This window comes from Phaethon aethereus (genome assembly GCF_964289735.1).
Source record: "Phaethon aethereus genome assembly, chromosome: 4".
Classification (NCBI taxonomy): domain Eukaryota; kingdom Metazoa; phylum Chordata; class Aves; order Phaethontiformes; family Phaethontidae; genus Phaethon; species Phaethon aethereus.
The window spans coordinates 29,947,489-29,965,551 of NC_138578.1; the positions used below are offsets into that span (position 1 = coordinate 29,947,489).

Genomic DNA, 18,063 nt, shown 5'->3' on the forward strand with positions numbered 1-18,063 from the left:
AAGGACAGCTATAACTTTCTCCAGAAAGGACAAAATGTCAGATGAAGTGTACAGTCTTCTCACAGATACTGCTGGAGCAGGTGTTACAGGAGGCTCTATCATGGTTGTGGGGGATGGCAGAATTATCATTTGCTTCCTGGAAAAAGATCACTATTTATTTCTGATGGCATGGAAAGACAGCAAGAAAGCAACTTCGACTTCTCCATGACTTGTGTATAATTGCAAAGGCCCAGGGTCACACAAACAAACATAATATAACATAATATACAATAAAACCGCATAATATAACAATGTCACCTGTAGATTCTGCTTTATAGCCTTGAAGAGCAAATTAACATGTATAGGTTTCCTCAGGACACTTCTTTGGTAACTGCTCTCAGCTACAGCCTTTTGGGTATTGGTCTGGTTTTTGGGTGGGAATATTTTATATCATCATCAGGAGAATGGTTAAAACACCAGCTCCTGGCTGTTACACCATCAGCTTGACACAGGCACCAAAAAACCTGCAAAGTTTCTGGTCCAAATTTCCCTTGCCCCTTACCTCTAGTTTCATCCTCAGTGGACGTAATGAGAAGTTTATTCCTTTGTCTTTGTTGCAGCCCCTCACCTACATGATAGTGTGCTGCTATCACACCTTCTATTAATCTTTCTCTCTCTGGGATAAACAAATGCAACTTTTGCAATCCTTCCTGAGAGGTAATTTTTTTCTAGACTCCTGATGATTTTTACGGTTCTCCATTAAGCCCCACTCCAGGCATCCACAACCTTTTCAACACCCTTCTGAAGCTGGACCAAGTACTTCAGCTGTGGCCTCACCACCATCTGAGTGGAGGGATTTTAAAATGAACATATGCTCCTGTCTACCTAGTGTCAGGTCAAGTTAAAAAATGTCAAACAGACCATTTCACTCAATATTTCTGTAGTGATAGTGACTTTTCCATAGAAACAATTTATTTTCAAAATCAGATATTGATGCCAAAAGAGACAGCATTTAAATTCAGTAATTCATGTAATGAATATAATCAATATATATTTTGAACAATCTATTAATTGTTAAAAAAGTTTTTGTTTTGACTTTTTGGCATTCACTTTTGTATAAGCTGTTTCATGGGGTGTTTTAAACTTAGTGGCTTGTATCCTGTAGTGTGTAAACAGAACTACCAATGTAATATCACACAGTCATTTCTGCCTTTTTTCTGTGTTGATTATAACAATGACAGGCACCTAATTAAGACAAGGTCAAAACCTGCTTATCTTAGTCTTCCCAGTGTAAAGGTAAAAATAATGAGTGAGAGAGAGGGAAGAAATTATGAGAGCTCCAAGCTCAGACCTTGGAGACTGAAGCCTACATCAAAAGCTGCAGTTTGAGGACAACTGTGGCTGTTGGTCAGCCCTGGCTGAATTCAGGGACTCCTTCTGAATTTTAAAAAAGCAAGTAAGTTCAATATTTCAGTTCATTTATTTCAAAATCGTGTCTGAAGACCAGATACATATGATTTCACAGTTGCTTTAATTTTAGAACAAATGTATCATTTAAATCCAAGCCAGAAATGACAATAAAGGGAAATTCTGTGAACCTGAAAGAAAAAAAAACCAAACAACACAACAATGTCTCTTTTTTTCATTTTGGCCTTGTGGCCATGGGTCAAATGTTTTTCAAGCTTTTTTTAATTCCTTCTTATTTTTCCCTGCTACCCTTATTGTCTTACTGTCTCTGAGCCTTCCTGCCCTTCCTCTCTCATCTTCTTCCTGTCCTGTTATCTTTCTCCCAGTTCTCATTTCTTCTCGCCCTGTTACCACTTTTAGACATGTTTTTTTCTTTGTTCATCCCAGTGGCACATCTGAGCACCCTTTAGCTCCGCGTGTGTTCTCCAGACACAAGGGTGCTACATCACAGATCACCTACGCTCGTTTGGCTGTGTTTATTGCCAGGGAGCATGGCAAATGGGAGAGGTTTGTGTGTGGGAGCAGTTGCCAAGTAGATTTTGGCTACTCCCACATCAGAGCACATCAAAGTGCGCTCGTATCAAAGGGATCACTGCATCTAAATTTGCCGAAAACCATGCAATTGTAACTTAATTGGTTGTCCATCATTTGAAGCTGCAGCCAACCTGACATGAGCGGAAAAAAAAAAATCTTTCTTTCTCTTTCTTTGTCTAGCAACAATCTCTAATGGGCCAAAGTTCTTAATCATTTTTGATCTCTTGCTTTTATCCCCCATAGGATTCTTCTTAGTCACAACTTAACATTGCAAATAAGAGCATAATAAGCCACTAGTTCTATTGCTTCTTTTAATCAACCAATTCCCCCAGAAATCCTGGTTAGTTTTAAGCATTTTTGCATGTTGCTTTCAACTTGTTTTTAAAGTATACCTAATTATGCACCATTTTTAGAAAACAATTACTTCATAAAGCTCCACTTTATTCTACTCTGTTAATCAAGTTTACCTTAGATTATCTCTAGCCTGCGATAGAATCAGCAAATTGTGAATCATAACAAAACTGTGACTTAAATTCTCATATTTTTTTTAGTTTTGAGGAAATCTTGGCCTATCAACATGGTTATTAAATGGAACGCCTTTGAAGGATGAATAATCTAAGTATTGCAATGGGCTTTCCAAAAAGTCACACTGAATTAAGGGAAGAGTTAGGGAATGAGCTAATTGGCCAGCTTGTGCATTTAACTGGTGTTACAGGCACGGTAGACACTGAGAGATGTTGTAACAAACCATATGAAAAGTAGGCACTGTTGAAAAAACATTCTGTTTTCGTGCTGTGGCCTCGTGGCATGGGGATTTACGGGAGGTTTGTCAGCAGCTCGTGATGAGAATAAAGAGATGGAAAAACGCTCGTCATTTAGGGAAACAAGATCGCTTTTTGGTCTATTTGGATAAAATTTGTTTTCAAAGTATATCAGGTGTGGGTTCTGAAGCATTATTCTGACTGTGCAACTAAATGGCAGGAAAAACATTATTTTAAATGTACTGGGCAAAGGGCTGTGCATAGCCTGACTGTATTCATGTGTCCTGGGGAGTAGGGCTGGGGCAGCAGCAGGACCATAGGGAACTGATTGAACTTGGTGTGGGATATACCCATATCAAACTGGGCCAGCATATGCTGTGATGAGGCATTGTGAAAGCAGCAGCGTACCTAGAAGAGATGCCCACAAGAGTGGGATGCCCCCGCACTGGGAAGGGGCAACAGCCCAGGGGAGGCCCATCAGAAACGCGGAGGTGCCAAGAGAGATGATAACACCTTCCACCGCTTGAAGAGGAGTTGTAAGGGCTCATCTGACTAGACCTTAATAAGTGCCTGCAGAGCTCCTGCAATCACTGCTTTTTTTTTTTTCCCCCCAGGTTAGATCTGTGACTCCGGCAGGCCTTGGGTGGTGCTCGGGAAATGTTAATCAGTGCGCAGCACGCTGAGCAAAGGGAACAAAGCTGGCTGTTCTGCCCTGTAGCCAAAAAAAGAGAATGCCAGTGGATATTACCATGAATGGAGTCACACCAAGAATAGTGACGTGCTGTCCTGACTCAGTTTTGCGACGTCTATACTACAGCATGCTAATGCAGTGTAACAGGATGTCATGCTGCAAACCTGAAAGCACTGGGGGATCGGTCTGCACCATTTTGCTTTCCCATTCAGTCACAGAAGTGATCTCTTCCTCCCCAAATGTACCCATTCTTGTCTCGTGGCGGTGTAAAATGGTTGTGAAATGCCACTGTTTCTGATTCAACGTAGTTTTCTCACCCAATTCATCACCCCCTTAACTTCTTTTCGTAGAAGATTATGGACACCCCAGAAATAAGATTGAAAATCTTACTTGAAGCCAAAATTCTAGTTGAGTTATGCTGCTACTACTTTTCAGCACAGCCAGAAGATATAGAAATTATTTTGCTCTTGGTTTGGTGGGGGATTTTTTTGGCTGGTTGGTTTGTTTTGTAGTATTGGAGACCTTCACCTACCAGCTTGACCTAGGATTTTTAAGACTGGCATCAACTGCAGTAAAATCTCAACAGCTGGAGCACTGCCTTGGGGCAGTGGGGAAAGTCAGTCATTACTCGGTTTGGTCCTTCCCAAGCCATGTTCTGTGAATCCTCCTCTTCCATAGGGATCAGGGTGATGCTGAAAACCCCTCCTGAAGTGCTTGTACTTGCCAAGGAGCCAGTACAATTTTGTTCCTCCAAGGCAGGAGAATGGGTGCTTACTCCTGCAGACAGTTATTTTAGTTAATCCTCCACCCTGAAGATCCAGAGCAACTGTGGTTGTACTCAAGGAGAGGAGGAGCTAGCAAAAAATCTTTAATTGCTCCAGGTTTTTTACCAAACTGGTCTTAGAGACATTAATATCTGTTGGAAAACAAGACGCAGTCCAAGGGGGGAGGCCACAGCAGATGCTCCCCATTACAGCAGTGAAGGCAAAGCTAAGAGATTTAGGATACAGATAGAAAAGGTTGCTAGCAGGGTTGTATGATTTGGTTGCTTCTTCTAATAGGCTTCTGAACATGATTTTCCAGGAACGTCCTTGCTCCTCTGCCTTACATGCTTGTGTAGTGCTAAATAGATTTGGAAGGCGGCTGAAGTAATGTGATTCTTTCTGTGTTTATTTCAGAAGATGGTATTCCAACCAGTACCGTCAGGGCAACCGTTTCTGCATCAACATCTGGTAAGAGTTCAAATTCACGCTTATCTGGTATTCTGAAGCTACCATTGCCTTTTTAGCGTTCAGCTTTTCCAACTTCTGGGAGAAATTAAGTGAATTATTTCATGTAAGGTGATTGCAGAGCAAAGTATTTTCCTGGGTCTCTTACAAAAGTCTGTTGAGAAAAAAGGATTGAGGGATCTCTAGTAAGGAGAGGGTTAATTTGAGCAGGCTGCATTTTTTGTTTCGGGTGAAAAAGGCTGAAATTCTGTGAGTTGCTATGCTCTCAAGGAGTGGTTCAAGTGTGATCAGGTATTAAAAAACTAGCTAAGACTTACAGTTCAAGAGGTTGTCAGATTGAGAATAATTTGGGAAACAGCATCAGTTAAGGGATAGGGCAGCAGAGAGTAGCTGATTTGATGGGTGTGGAGTGACGGAAGAGGACATGGACTTAACAGCAAAGAATTACATAATATATGCCAATGTTTGGCCTCGGTTAATAGGAAAGAATACATGTACGTGTATAAATACATGCTTGAAGTGCTAGTAATGGAGGTGAATAAGATGCAGCCAGGTGAAGTACGCATAGGTTATGTTTATTACAGCAGAAGAATTAGTCCCTTTCACATTGTGTTGCAGTCCTTTTATGTTTCAGAAACCCCGATGTTCAAGTCTCTTTCAAAGACATTTAATAAAGGCCCAACACCTCACAGTGAATGAGCTCTTCAAATGTTTCACTGAAATTTCTCTTGCAGCTTTTTGTCATTGAAGGGAAAGCCGTATTTTTATTTATGCCTATGAGAAAAGAATCAGAAGCCCACTATGAGATTAAAGCACTTTGTGAGTGTGGAGCAAGCTCCCAAGGAGGTCCATTCTTTGAGGCACTGCTATTCTAGGTGAACAGCCAGCAAGCTGAGAGCAGAGGAAGAGAGTATAAGTTATATTTTAGAAGTTCTGGTGCAAATATTGCATTTAGAACTACTCAAGTCGTATGAGGGGAAAAAGACATGTCATATCATGATCTGTTCCTATTCTATCATGTTGCCCACCCATGAAAAGCACTAGAAAAGGTAGTAGGACACATGTTGCGTTGTTGTCAGGGTTTGAAATGAACCTCTGTAGCTGACAGTAACACCTTCTGTTTGTATTAGATTACAGAATTGAAAACTGGGCTCTTAAAATGGTTAGTTGTGGGTTTTTTAGCCCAGATCTCTCCACAGAAATTTGGACAGTCTATTCTCTTGAACATGTGCCAGGGGCACATAAGACCTGCAGTATGCCATCCATGCGCAGCAAGACATGCTGATTTAAACCTTGCTGTTGCCTTAGTGATGTTTGGGCAACTCTGCTCCGCTCTTCCTATACTAGCAGCAGCTGGAAGTGATTCCTGCTGCCAGACGGAGTTCTTTCCCCTCCCTCAGCCTCTAAATCTCACTCCTCTGGAGAAGAGAACTACCAGGAGTCACCTTACAAAGGGCACCAAGTTCACCCTGGGGAATATCACTTATTTATCTCATCCAAGATGTCCTAAGCTTTGCTGCACACCTCAGAGGAATGGCTGCCAGGTGCTCTTTTTTCCCCAGAAATCTGAGTGCAGAGGAAGAGGGTTCTAGGAAAGCTAGCCAGGGAAGAAGACTCAACCAGGTCTTGAGGTGGACATCAGAGAGAAGAGGAAAAAATTGCACAAAGACTATTAGAGTCTCCTCCCCTTCAGTTCTTTACCTGTAATATATAAGCTGTGTTCCTGTGAGTCACTCGCACTTCCTTCTGGGGAGTTTACATCCTTCCTCCTGTTAAACAGGTATGCAGCAAAGTGCTAGTCAGCAGTCTAGTCCGGCAACACAGCGAACCCACTCAACCACGCCAGGCTCCTTTCCCCTCACCTCTTCCCATGGCGGTCGTGCCAAGCACCTCTGTATAACTCCTGAAGAGCATATGCCTCTTCCGTGGGGGATGGCTAGAAGTTACAGCTGATGACTTTCAATGGGCAGCTTGTGGATTGTCCACAAGCCAAATCTTCCTTCTGATACCAACCATAGGCACTTTGAATCCTCTTTAAAAATGTGTAAGAAAGGTGTGTAAGGGCCAGACTTTAAAGAGAAATTCACTGCCTTTGTGAGAGAAGGCAGCTAGAGGTATGTGATGTTTATTTATGCATGATAAAATAAATCAATAAAGATGTGAATGCTTTTCTTGCAGTAACGGAAGCTGCAAACGCATCAACTTCACAAGCAACAACATTGCAAGCGTCAGCACTGACAACAACTGCAATCAGAGCTACAAATGAATCCATCACAAGCAGTAAGTGAAAGTTTTTTTGAGTTAATTGTTGATGCTGTTGCAGCGGTTGTTCAGGAAACTAAGCAGCAGCGCTCCTTGTCTTGGGAATTTGTTTTACAGAGAGTGAACTCTGGTGAAATCTTGCAAGCGTGCACAGGAGCTTCCTCCTGGTCAGGGGAGTTGGACTAGATGACCTTTAAAGGTCCCTTCCAACCCAAACTCTTCTATGATTCTATGAAGGCAACTCCAAGCCAGGCCTTGTAACTGCATTATCACAGGCTTGCTATCAGTGGGATGACCCAGCTATGGGACGGGGATTGGCTTTCTATGCAGTGAAGGGAGCCCTGTCCCTGTTGATCTTCAACTTAAATGAAATATTCCTCTGATAATTTAAAACTAGGCTGCAGGCAGGGCAATAGGTATGTTTTGTGTGTGTGCGTATGTGTGTATACAAAATTGTGGAAATAACTTGAATGTTGTTTTTTATTAGACTCCACACCTTCTTCACCTAATACTATACAACAAATAACACAAGGTACAACAACACAACCACCAGTAAAAGTGACCACTACAGCAACAGATAAAAGTGTCAGCACAGCAAACAGTAAGTGATAATTTCATTGAGAGATTTCTGATTTATTGTATGCTACTTTTCTGTAAAACAGTGTGGAGCAATAAAAGGAGGTCAAAAAGAGTAGTTTGGGTTGTAGATTTGGAGGCTTGTGGAAGCAGAGCTGTTCATCTTACCATATCACATAACTTTAATGAATGTCGCCCTAGAATCTTACCCAAATAATATTATACCATTAATTTGTAGTGGAGGTGGTCTGAAGCTATTACACGGGATTTTAATTTCCCTGTAACTGGGAAAGATTTTAATTTTTTATTTTCTTCTGTGTTTTTTTAGTAAGTATTTAATAAAAAATAAATGATTCTATGTGGTCAGAGTGGTGTCAGAAGAGCCCCCTTTGTTTTTTATTTTTATATATGTTACAATTTTACAAATTATGTTCTGTATTATCACGAGTCACAGTACTGAAAGCAGAGAGGTGGTACGAATTACCCTGTATCAATCTTAGGAAATACTTTTGTTCCCCATAAGACTTCAGAATATCATGTGTCTTGGCCCAGCACATCAGATTGGATTCTAGAAAAAAAAAAAAAAATCCCACATATCCAGCAAGCAGGTGGATTAATTTAAACAAGCATAACATCCACAAGGAGCTCAGTAAACTTAAGATGAAATTCAGTCTCCCTTTTTTTGTCTATGAACTACACTGTAAATGTTTGCTGTCTTTTTCTGAACCAGAGCTTTGAAATACTCCATCTTTTATACTTAATTGACTCAAAAAATTAAAAATAAGTACTCCAGCTATTTAACTCAGCAGTCAGTGGTACACCGATGTTCTCAGAGTTGATATTTAGAACTGTGACAAATGATTAGAACTTGACTTCTCTTCCCTTGGTTTCCTTGCCTAAAAAGGGACCTCCTATGAAATGGCTTGTGTTTTCTCCGTGCAAATTCTCCTTTAAAGCTACCCCTCATGGACCCGACCCTGCTAAGGTGCCTGGAGAGCAATTACCCTGTGGTTACATCTTCTCCTGACGCAGCTTTCCCGCCGTGCTTAGTACAGGGAGTATTCTGATTGTCGGCCCAAAGCCTTTGTATTTTGGCTTGGCTTTTACATGCCACTATCGGTGAGTCACAGGATACAGTCTGACCGATGCACAAGCTGCTGAAGTGATACCAAAGGCCTCAAAGAATCTTTTTAAGCTTGCACTCGTGACCCTGTGGGCCTGCTAAAAGCCCGCGGCATGGTGCATCACATCACGGATGCGATTCCTGGTCCTTTCAGTTTGGCGGAGGTTCCTGGCTTGCAGGTATGGGAGCAGCACAGCCACCTGGAACTAAACCTTGGTGACAGGTTAGAACTCCCAGCAGCGAAAGGAAAGCTAATGAGGAAAGGCATACCTGCCAGTGCAGCTTAGCTCCGGCCACTGCTCTGCACTGATGCCCCGAAAAACTGGTGCTGGTGGTACAATAGGGCGAGAAGTTTTCACCAGCATGCCTCCTTTCTATTCCTCTTGTGTTCTCTTCCCACCAGTTCAGTCCCTACTTGCTTAGGTTGCAATTTGTTTTTTGAAATCCTAATTTAAGCCAAAAAAAACCCTCCAAACTTGTGAAAAAATGGTTGATAAATGAACCTAAAAACAGGGCTTACCTGCCTCTCACTCCCTTTTGTAATCAGTAAAATTAAGGACATTGGGAACAGCCTTGCATTAAAAGACTTTATATTTTATTTCAACACTAAGGGATGCTTCTCATGACTGGAGTGCTGCAATGGATGGCTATAAGCTCTTCCGAAGGGATAGGCAGGGAAGGAGAGGCGGTGGGGTGGCTCTGTATGTTAGGGAGTGTTTTGATTGCATAGAAATCGAAGATTGTGAAGACCAAGTAGAGTGCTTGTGGGTAAGGATGAGGGGGAAGGCCAATGAGGCAGATATCCTGCTGGGAGTCTGTTACAGACGACCCAACCAGGATGAAGAGACGGATGAGACATTCTATAAGCGACTGGCGGAGGTCTCGCATTCGCTGGCCCTTGTTCTTGTGGGGGACTTCAACCTACCGGACATCTGCTGGAAGTATAACATGGCAGAGAGGAAACAGTCTAGGAGGTTCCTGGAGCGTGTGGAGGATAACTTCCTGACACAGCTGGTGAGTGAGCCCAGGGAGATGCCTTGCTGGACCTGCTGTTTACAAACAGAGAAGGACTGGTGAGAGATGTGGTGGTCGGAGGCCGTCTTGGGCTTAGCGACCACGACATGATAGAATTCTCAGTTGTGAGCGAAGTAAGGAGAGGGGTCAGCAAAACTGCTATCATGGACTTCCGGAGGGCAGACTTTGGCCTGTTCAGGTCACTGGTTGAGAGAGTCCCTTGGGAGACAGTCCTGAAGGACAAAGGGGTCCAGGAAGGCTGGACAGCCTTCAAGAAGGAAATCTTAAAGGTGCAGGAGCAGGCGGTCCCCATGTGCTGTAAGAAGAGCTGGCGGGGAAGGCGACCGGCCTGGCTGAACAGGGAGATTTTGCTGGGACTCAGGGAAAAGAGGAGAGTTTATCACCTCTGGAAGAAGGGGCAGGCAACTCACGAAGAGTACAAGGATCTCGTTAGGTCAAGCAGGGACAAAATTAGAAAGGCAAAAGCCCAGCTAGAGCTCAGTCTGGCTACAGTCGTAAAGGATAATAAAAAATGTTTTTACAAATATATTAACAACAAAAAGAGAGGCAAGGAGAATCTCCATCCCCTACTGGATATGGCGGGGAACATTGTCTCCAAGGACGAGGACAAGGCTGAGGTACTTAATGCCTTCTTTGCCTCAGTCTTTAATAGCCAGTCCAGGTATCCACAGGGTATTCAGCCCCCTGAGCTGGAAGACGGGAATGGAGAGCACAATGTACTCCTCATAATCCAGGAGGAAGCAGTCAAGGACATGCTAAGCCACCTGGACACCCACAAGTCTATGGGGCCTGATGAGATCCACCCGAGAGTACTGAGAGAGCTGGCAGAGGAGCTTGCCAAGCCACTCTCCATCATTTATCAGCAGTCCTGGTTAACAGGAGAGGTCCCAGAAGACTGGAGGCTTGCCAATGTGACGCCCGTCTACAAGAAAGGCTGCAAGGAGGATCCTGGGAACTACAGGCCTGTCAGCCTGACCTCTGTACCAGGGAAGATTATGGAGCGGTTGGTCTTGAGAGTGCTCACAGGGCATCTGCAGGACAACCAAAGGATCAGGCCCAGCCAGCATGGGTTCATGAAAGGCAGGTCCTGCTTGACCAACCTGATCTCCTTCTATGACCAGGTGACCCGCCTAGTGGATGAGGGAAAGGCTGTGGACGTTGTCTACCTGGACTTTAGTAAAGCCTTTGACAGCGTCTCCCACAGCATTCTCCTGGAGAAACTGGCGGCTCGTGGCTTAGACTGGTTTACTCTTCGCTGGGTGAGGAACTGGCTGGATGGCCGAGCCCAGAGAGTTGTGGTGAACGGCGTTAAATCCGGCTGGCGGCCGGTCACAAGCGGTGTTCCCCAGGGCTCGGTTCTGGGGCCGGTCTTATTCAATATCTTTATTGATGATCTGGATGAGGGAATTGAGTGATCCCTCAGTAAGTTTGCAGATGACACCAAGCTGGGTGGGAGTGTTGATCTGCTGGAGGGTAGGAGGGCTCTGCAGAGGGATCTGGACAGGCTGGATCGATGGGCAGAGGCCAACTGTATGAGGTTTAATAAGGCCAAGTGCAGGGTCCTGCACTTGGGTCACAACAACCCCATGCAACGCTACAGGCTTGGGGAGGAGTTGCTGGAGAGCAGCCCGGCGGAAAGGGACCTGGGGGTGCTGGTTGACATCCGGCTGAATATGAGCCAGCAGTGTGCCCAGGTGGCCAAGAAGGCCAACAGCGTCCTGGCCTGTATCAGGAATAGTGTGGCCAGCAGGAGTAGGGAAGTGATCGTGTCCCTGTACTCGGCACTGGTGAGGCCGCAGCTTGAATACTGTGTTCAGTTTTGGGCCCCTCACTACAAGAAGGATGCTGAGGTGCTGGAGCGTGTCCAGAGAAGGGCAACGAAGCTGGTGAGGGGTCTGGAGCAAAAGTCTTATGAGGAGCGGCTGAGGGAACTGGGGTTGTTCAGTCTGGAGAAGAGGAGGCTGAGGGGAGACCTTATCGCTCTCTACAACTACCTGAAAGGGGGTTGTGGTGACGAGGGTGTTGGTCTCTTCTCCCAAGTAACTAGTGATAGGACAAGAGGAAATGGCCTCAAGTTGCGCCAAGGGAGGTTTAGATTGGATATTAGGAAAAATTTCTTCACTGAGAGGGTGGTCAGGCATTGGAACAGGCTGCCCAGGGAGGTGGTGGAGTCGCCATCTCTGGAAGTGTTCAAAAAACGTGTGGATGTGGCGCTTCAGGACATGGTTTAGGGGACATGGTGGTGCTGGATTAATGGTTGGACTTGATGATCTTTCCAACCTAGTGATTCTGTGATTCTGTGATTCTGTAAGTAGTATTTGGAAAAACTCTACATGAAAACCAATTTCAGTGTTTTTTTAAGACAACATCTGTTCTGCCTTTCAAAAGAGTCATAGCCTTGGTTTCAGCACAAAGGGATGGGATGGGACACAAGGCTTTGGGACAGGGCACAGGGGCTGTGCGGGTGTGTGCCCAGCCCTTGTAGAAAATCCACAGACCCCTCGACCACCGTCTGGCTGCTGGCTACAGCCATCTCTCCGTTCCCACCCCACGTGTTGGCACAGCGAGGTGCCCTTGGCTTCACTGCACCCTCCCAGCACCTGCTGGCATCCCCAGCAGCAGCACAGGGAGGGGGAGTCGTGCTCCCCGATGTGAGCACAGGCGTAGCAAGACTTCTGCTCTCAAAATGGACGGGAGACGAAAGTTGTCTGCTCCCTTCTTTTTTTTTCACTAGCACTCACTTCTCTGCCTTTTTGGGCTGGCCACATGAGACAGAGGCAGATACTGGTGGTGCCTTTATGTCACTTCAAAATTTACCTTTACTGCACCTGATTTCTAATAAAAAGCAGGCACCTCTGTTTTGTAATGGAGGCCATCGCTTTCTCTGCTTCAATCCCTGCTAAGAGCTTCAGCGAGTGATCGCATTCGCACAGCAGAGATTTGACAGGGCTTCCTGTCCCCGCTGCAATTTCTGTGGCTGCTGTCACCTTTTGTTATAAATTCAGGAGAAGCCCCCAGTGCTCCACATGCTGTGAAATCATGCAAACGACTTTGACTTTTTTTTTTTTTTTAAAGTCTTCAGTATTCTTTTCCTCTGCAGGCTGTAAGTACAATCTCTCCCTCTTTGACCTCCTGCCCTGTTTATTATATTGGAAGCCAGCAATTAGACTTGTCCCCTTAACCTTCTTATTTATGAATATAAGGGGTCAAATCCAGTAGCTCACATTTAGTCAAAAGAGCAACCTCACTTGTGCAGTCCAGGCCCTAAAACAAGAATTTATGCGGTGCCACACTACAGCAAGTTGCATCTGCAATCAGGATTTCATATCCTGGGACACTTCAAGTTATGAAAGAGAATATGAAATGAAATGCAACACAAGATTGTGTTCTTCCTTCCTTGGATATGGAGCACGCATCTTATGCAAGGTCAGTGCTCAAGGTATTAAATTACAAGTATGAGTGGATTTTTGGCTGTTGTGTTTCTAATTTACCTCATGCCACTCTCATGGATGATGATACATCATGGCACAATGAAATAGTAAATATTAAAAAGTGAGAAAAGGAAAGAGTGGAGGAGATACTTTTTCTCCTTTTATCAAACTACTGGTAATTAAGAAGGAAGCTTTACTTTGGTAAAACCACGGGAAGAGGGTTATGGTAACATGTATGGCTCTATTGTCCTCAGGTCGTAGCCACATGCAACTCAGTAAACACTGAGTATAGTTGGCTGCTGAGACATGTTAGGCAGAGAGATGTTTTAAAATATATATTTTTTAATACTTGGGTTTTTTTGCTTAACAGAAAATGGTAAGCTGGGTATAAACATTGATCTGCTTGGTTACCTCCCCAGCCAATTTCCATTCCTCTAAACAGGCATGAAGTTGCATTGGGTTTGGTACACTAAGATTTTTCAAGGCTTTCATGAATGCATTCATTAATGCAAATAGTTTCTCAGGCTATTGATTACAGGGGCAAGGCCTCTATGTCTGTTTGTGCTAAAGATACGAGCTCAAGGAAGAAGGTTTAGTCCTCCATCTTACAAAGCCCTCATGCTGACGTTTTAACATGGTTTGGGTGCAGTTTCTTCTGCCCTGTAAAGGTGCTTCCTTGATTCATCGATTGGTGAAGTAAGGTTTTAACACACAGAAATATCTATATTCTTTGCAGCGCACAGAGTGTATGTAGAGCATTTGCCACTTGTAGCATCTTATGATGTCAAAGCTAGTTAGGTAACAGCCTGCTGTAAAGAAAATTTAAAGTACTGTTGGGAAATGCTAAAATATATGTGGATTATACATAGGTTAAGTAGAAAATCATGCTAAGATCAAGTGAGGATATGTGTCAAATTTCATCTGGTTAAAGCAAATGAAGGGTTTTCAGAGCACAAAGAGTAAGGAAATACCTGGGGCTCTGACAGCAGCTTTGCAGAGCAGCTTCAGGTTCCCTGTTGTTGATTATCCCTTTGACAAATACGTGTTAACACGCTGTCATTTATCTTATCAAAATATCAGCAGGGAGAGCTGCATCACCACCAGGGAGTTCTGCTGCTGCAGCAATCAGCCCCACTCGAGCAGCTATTTTACAGTCTTCACTGCTTTACCATTTTTACTCATAATCAGCTGCTGACAACAAACCCATTAACCGATGATGTGAGCGCTTTCGCAGCAGCAGCAGCCGCGGCAGCCGCCCTGCTCTGCCGCGCTGCTTTCCTGCGAGCCCGGGCCTCCCCCAGCCAGGCGGGCGGAAGTCTTGGCTGCCGCTGGCTGCGCCGGAGCGTGACGAATGACTGCAGCGATGTGTCGGTGGGGACAGCAGGACTGAGTCACTGCGCGCCCGCGCGGAGTCCCCCGCCTGTTCCCGTGCAGAGCGCGGGCAGCGCAGTAAGGACTTGCGCTGTCTCCTCCTGTTGAGATCAAATTAAACCTTGCATAGAGATGAGGATCTACCGAAAAGGCAGCTTTCTAGCAGGCGTACTGTGCTGTCAGTGCTGCCGTGGCTGGATACGGACGCTTCTATTCCCATAGGCTTTTGGCACAGAAGCTATTCGATCTGCTACATGTGTTGATGGTAGAGCCTATGCTGTGTATTAGGCGTAAGGCTTGGATGCTGCTTAAAAGCCGCTTCAAAGCCACAAGTCAGCAGAGAATTGGGTTGCTAGGATTTAATCTTACCGTAGTACAGTGGGGGTAAGGGAACCTTCCCCGCCAGGTTGCGTTTTTCATCTGGGAAGTGATGAAAACTGGCACACAGACTTTTGCACCGTAGCCCGTCTCCTTCACCCCTCGACACGGGGAGCGGGGAGCCTGTTCGGCAGTCTGCTGAAATAAATGCAAGAAGCTTCACGCTAAGCCCTAGGTAAAGGCGTGAGTCATACCTGGTACTACCCCCGAGTGGCAGGAAGAATCTCATCCAGCCTGAATTTAAAAACAAACGAAATGGGAACGCTGTCGTCCCTCCCCTCCTGATCCCCCGCCGAGGCGTATCCAGCGCGCAGCCCGTGTTCCCGAGAACAATCTGTTCTCGCAGCTCCCAAACACGAGAGGCGCACCCCGGGCTGGGCTGCTGCCAGGACCGATAGGATGCCTGGAACGTGTGACCCCCATGGGAAAACAGCTCTCCGTGAGGTTACAAGGGTTTACAAGGCAACCGGCTGCCTCCCTCCTCGTCTCTCCCACACACCTGATTGTTTTGCAGCATTCACAACGCATATTTGCGTTCGAATGTCTCTGCGCACGAAGGCTTACTGTTATTCTGCCTTATTTTTTATTTTCCCATCCAAGCGTTTACTAACTTACGATAAGGGAGACACAAGATGGTTGCTGTTACTATTACAAGCCCATGCATCCGGCAGAGGGAAGGAGGTTCTTTGGGTTTTATGCTGCCTTTTTTTTTAATTGACCTCAGATTAAAATTAAACATTTAAAATTTTAGTCTGAAGCAACCGCAGTAAGAACCCAAAGTGGGAAAAGTTAGTTTTTAAAGCTTCATTCAAAGCTACTGTGATGAGAGTGCAGGAATCATTAAAGTTCTCAGATCCTTGCATTACACCATAGAGGGGCTTTTTACACTCATCTCTACCGCAGATTAGGCTTGCATATTGAAGGTGTACAATGCTGAGGTTTCTGGAGGGAGCTGACAGTGAAATTACGCTTCTCATTCACTAGAACTCTGGTAAAACTTTTAGTTAGGCATTTAAGCTTGTTTAGCGTAATTTTCAGTATGGTTTCCTTCTATGTCTACTTCCTCTCAGTTCCCAAAGCTGTATGAATCGCCTGGCTCCAGTGGCTTCAGCTCACTCTTTCTTAGCTCATTAATTTTGAAGCTTGCCTGTCCAAGGTATTGCACTTAAACAAAAGGGGAAGGGAAGGGCCAAGTTAAAGGTGTGTGGTGGTAGAAGAGGGAGCTTTGGGTGTGTTTTGGTTTTTTTCCTGAAAAAAGGGTTCTTTGAGGGTCTAAACTGGTAATCAGAGTTTCTGAATAAAGCATGTGATGAAGCATTCCTCAACATTCACGTGTTGTGTGTGCATGATGCTGCATTCGTTTGACTAAAAGCTTTCTTAAAGTTGTTTTAGCTCCAGTGTTGAAAATTCATATAAAGAGGCACCAAAAACAGTTTACAGCTCAGCTGCATCTCTGATTTATATCAGGAAGGAAGGATAAGGTTACTCTTGGACACCCCTATGTTTAATTCAGTAGGTGCTGTCTTGCCTGTTGTTATGCTGAGGTTTGAGCATAGACGTAGGAATTATCAGCTGTGCTGGAAGAGCTTAAATTCTTTCTTGTCATTCGGTGACCTTCAGTGCCGCAGGCTCAGGCGGTGTCCTGCACCACTGTCTTGGACTCACCCTAGGCTGCAAATCTTACGACACAGGTGGCCTTGGTCCTCTATTGACTGCGTGAGAACAGAAATAAGACAGTTTAATTTTTCATACATTACTTTTCAGGGATATATTATTTCCCAGACCTTAACAGCACAGAATGAAATAATTAACTCTGCGTTTAATTACAATCCCTAAAACTTTTTACAGTATCACATTATGTGACAGCTGTGGCTGAAGCTTGCTTTTTTTTTTTTTAAATGAAGGTTAAAGATAGAAGGCAGTAAATGAGCTTCTCTCTTCTGCTTATGTAGCTCTTGGTGCAAGGCTGTCTAGTTATTCTGGGGTCCCAAGTTAGAGCTCTAGGCTGTCTTCTGGCACAGATGTGGGGCTGTTTCTGATGCTAGATGTGCTTTAAAGATGCCTTCACTATGCCAGTGATAACAACTCTGTAGGGATGGTTCGTCGCTTGACAAGGAGTTACCAGAAGCTGTAGTGCTTTCTGACCTAAAGTCTGTTCTCTGATGGTGGGAGCGTTTGAGGGGTGGTCCAGGATCTAAGGCAATACTTATACAGGTTTATCTTACTGAATGTCTGTCTCAATTCCAGCTACACAACAAAGTGGAACACAATTGGCACAAAATGGGAGTTTGGATGCTTCACCTACTGAAGGATGGTCTTTTTCTTCTACAACCTCTCTACAAAAAACCACTTCTGCTGCTGGAACCTCAGGTAAGTCTCGAAAGCATACACTCTATTTTCCTATACAAACAGTTAAAAAGATGTAAATAATTTTGAATCTCTTCTTCACTTGTGCATTGTCCTGGAGTGAGGGCCACATCCTTATTCATGCAGGGTATGCTATGTCCATGTCATCTAGCTGTGAAGTTATTATCAGTGATGGGTGAACTTCAAAACATTCAGTTGTGATACTCAATGTCATTACAGGAGGATATAAATTACAAAAGATAATATCAATCTTTATATATGCTGTATGTGGTCATTGTGCAGCATTGACTGCCAGAGGAGGTCATTGAGATAAATTTTGTGGCTGAAAAGCAAAGGAGACAAAGGAGAAAACAGCTATAATTTTTACAATTGTTAATAAATCTGCAGGGCAAGTTAATGCATATTACCAATTAAATGACATTGTTCAAAGTACAACAGAGTCATATGCAGGGTCAAAAAGATATTAATCCTTCCCAACACCAGTCTAATTTTATTGTTTTTCTGGGTGTGTTTTGGTGTATTTATCCACCAAGCAACAATGTGGTGAACATAGATGGCAGGTCATATGAGTGATCATTTAGTACGCTGCTAGCTGGCTTAACTTTCCTAGATTTTGACAAAAGGCTTATTCAGGTTTTCTTAAGGTCTCTTGAGCCTTCACTTCACTCAATACTGACTTTCAGCTACATGTGTGTATATCCAATAAGGACACTGACTTTGTTTGCGTATCCTAATTATTATTAATGTTTAACATCCCCCAAGGGATACAAGACTCTCTTTACAACCTCTGGATTGTGGGAGATAAGCATGTGTGTGTACTGTGATTCTCCCTCGCTCCACCCCTCCACCCCCCCCATAG

General features: G+C 44.2%; 1 protein-coding gene across 1 annotated transcript in view; it reads left to right on the forward strand.

The window, feature by feature from the left end:
- EMCN (endomucin) overlaps window positions 1–18,063 on the forward strand; it is a gene marked incomplete at both ends in the record, with an annotated part of 54,698 nt that overhangs the window by 12,802 nt on the left and 23,833 nt on the right. The window contains 3 exons of the mRNA XM_081998879.1: window positions 6,840–6,941; window positions 7,411–7,524; window positions 17,085–17,259. Coding sequence (XP_081855005.1) covers window positions 6,840–6,941; window positions 7,411–7,524; window positions 17,085–17,259 — 391 coding nt within the window. The remainder of the gene's footprint in view (window positions 1–6,839; window positions 6,942–7,410; window positions 7,525–17,084; window positions 17,260–18,063) is intronic.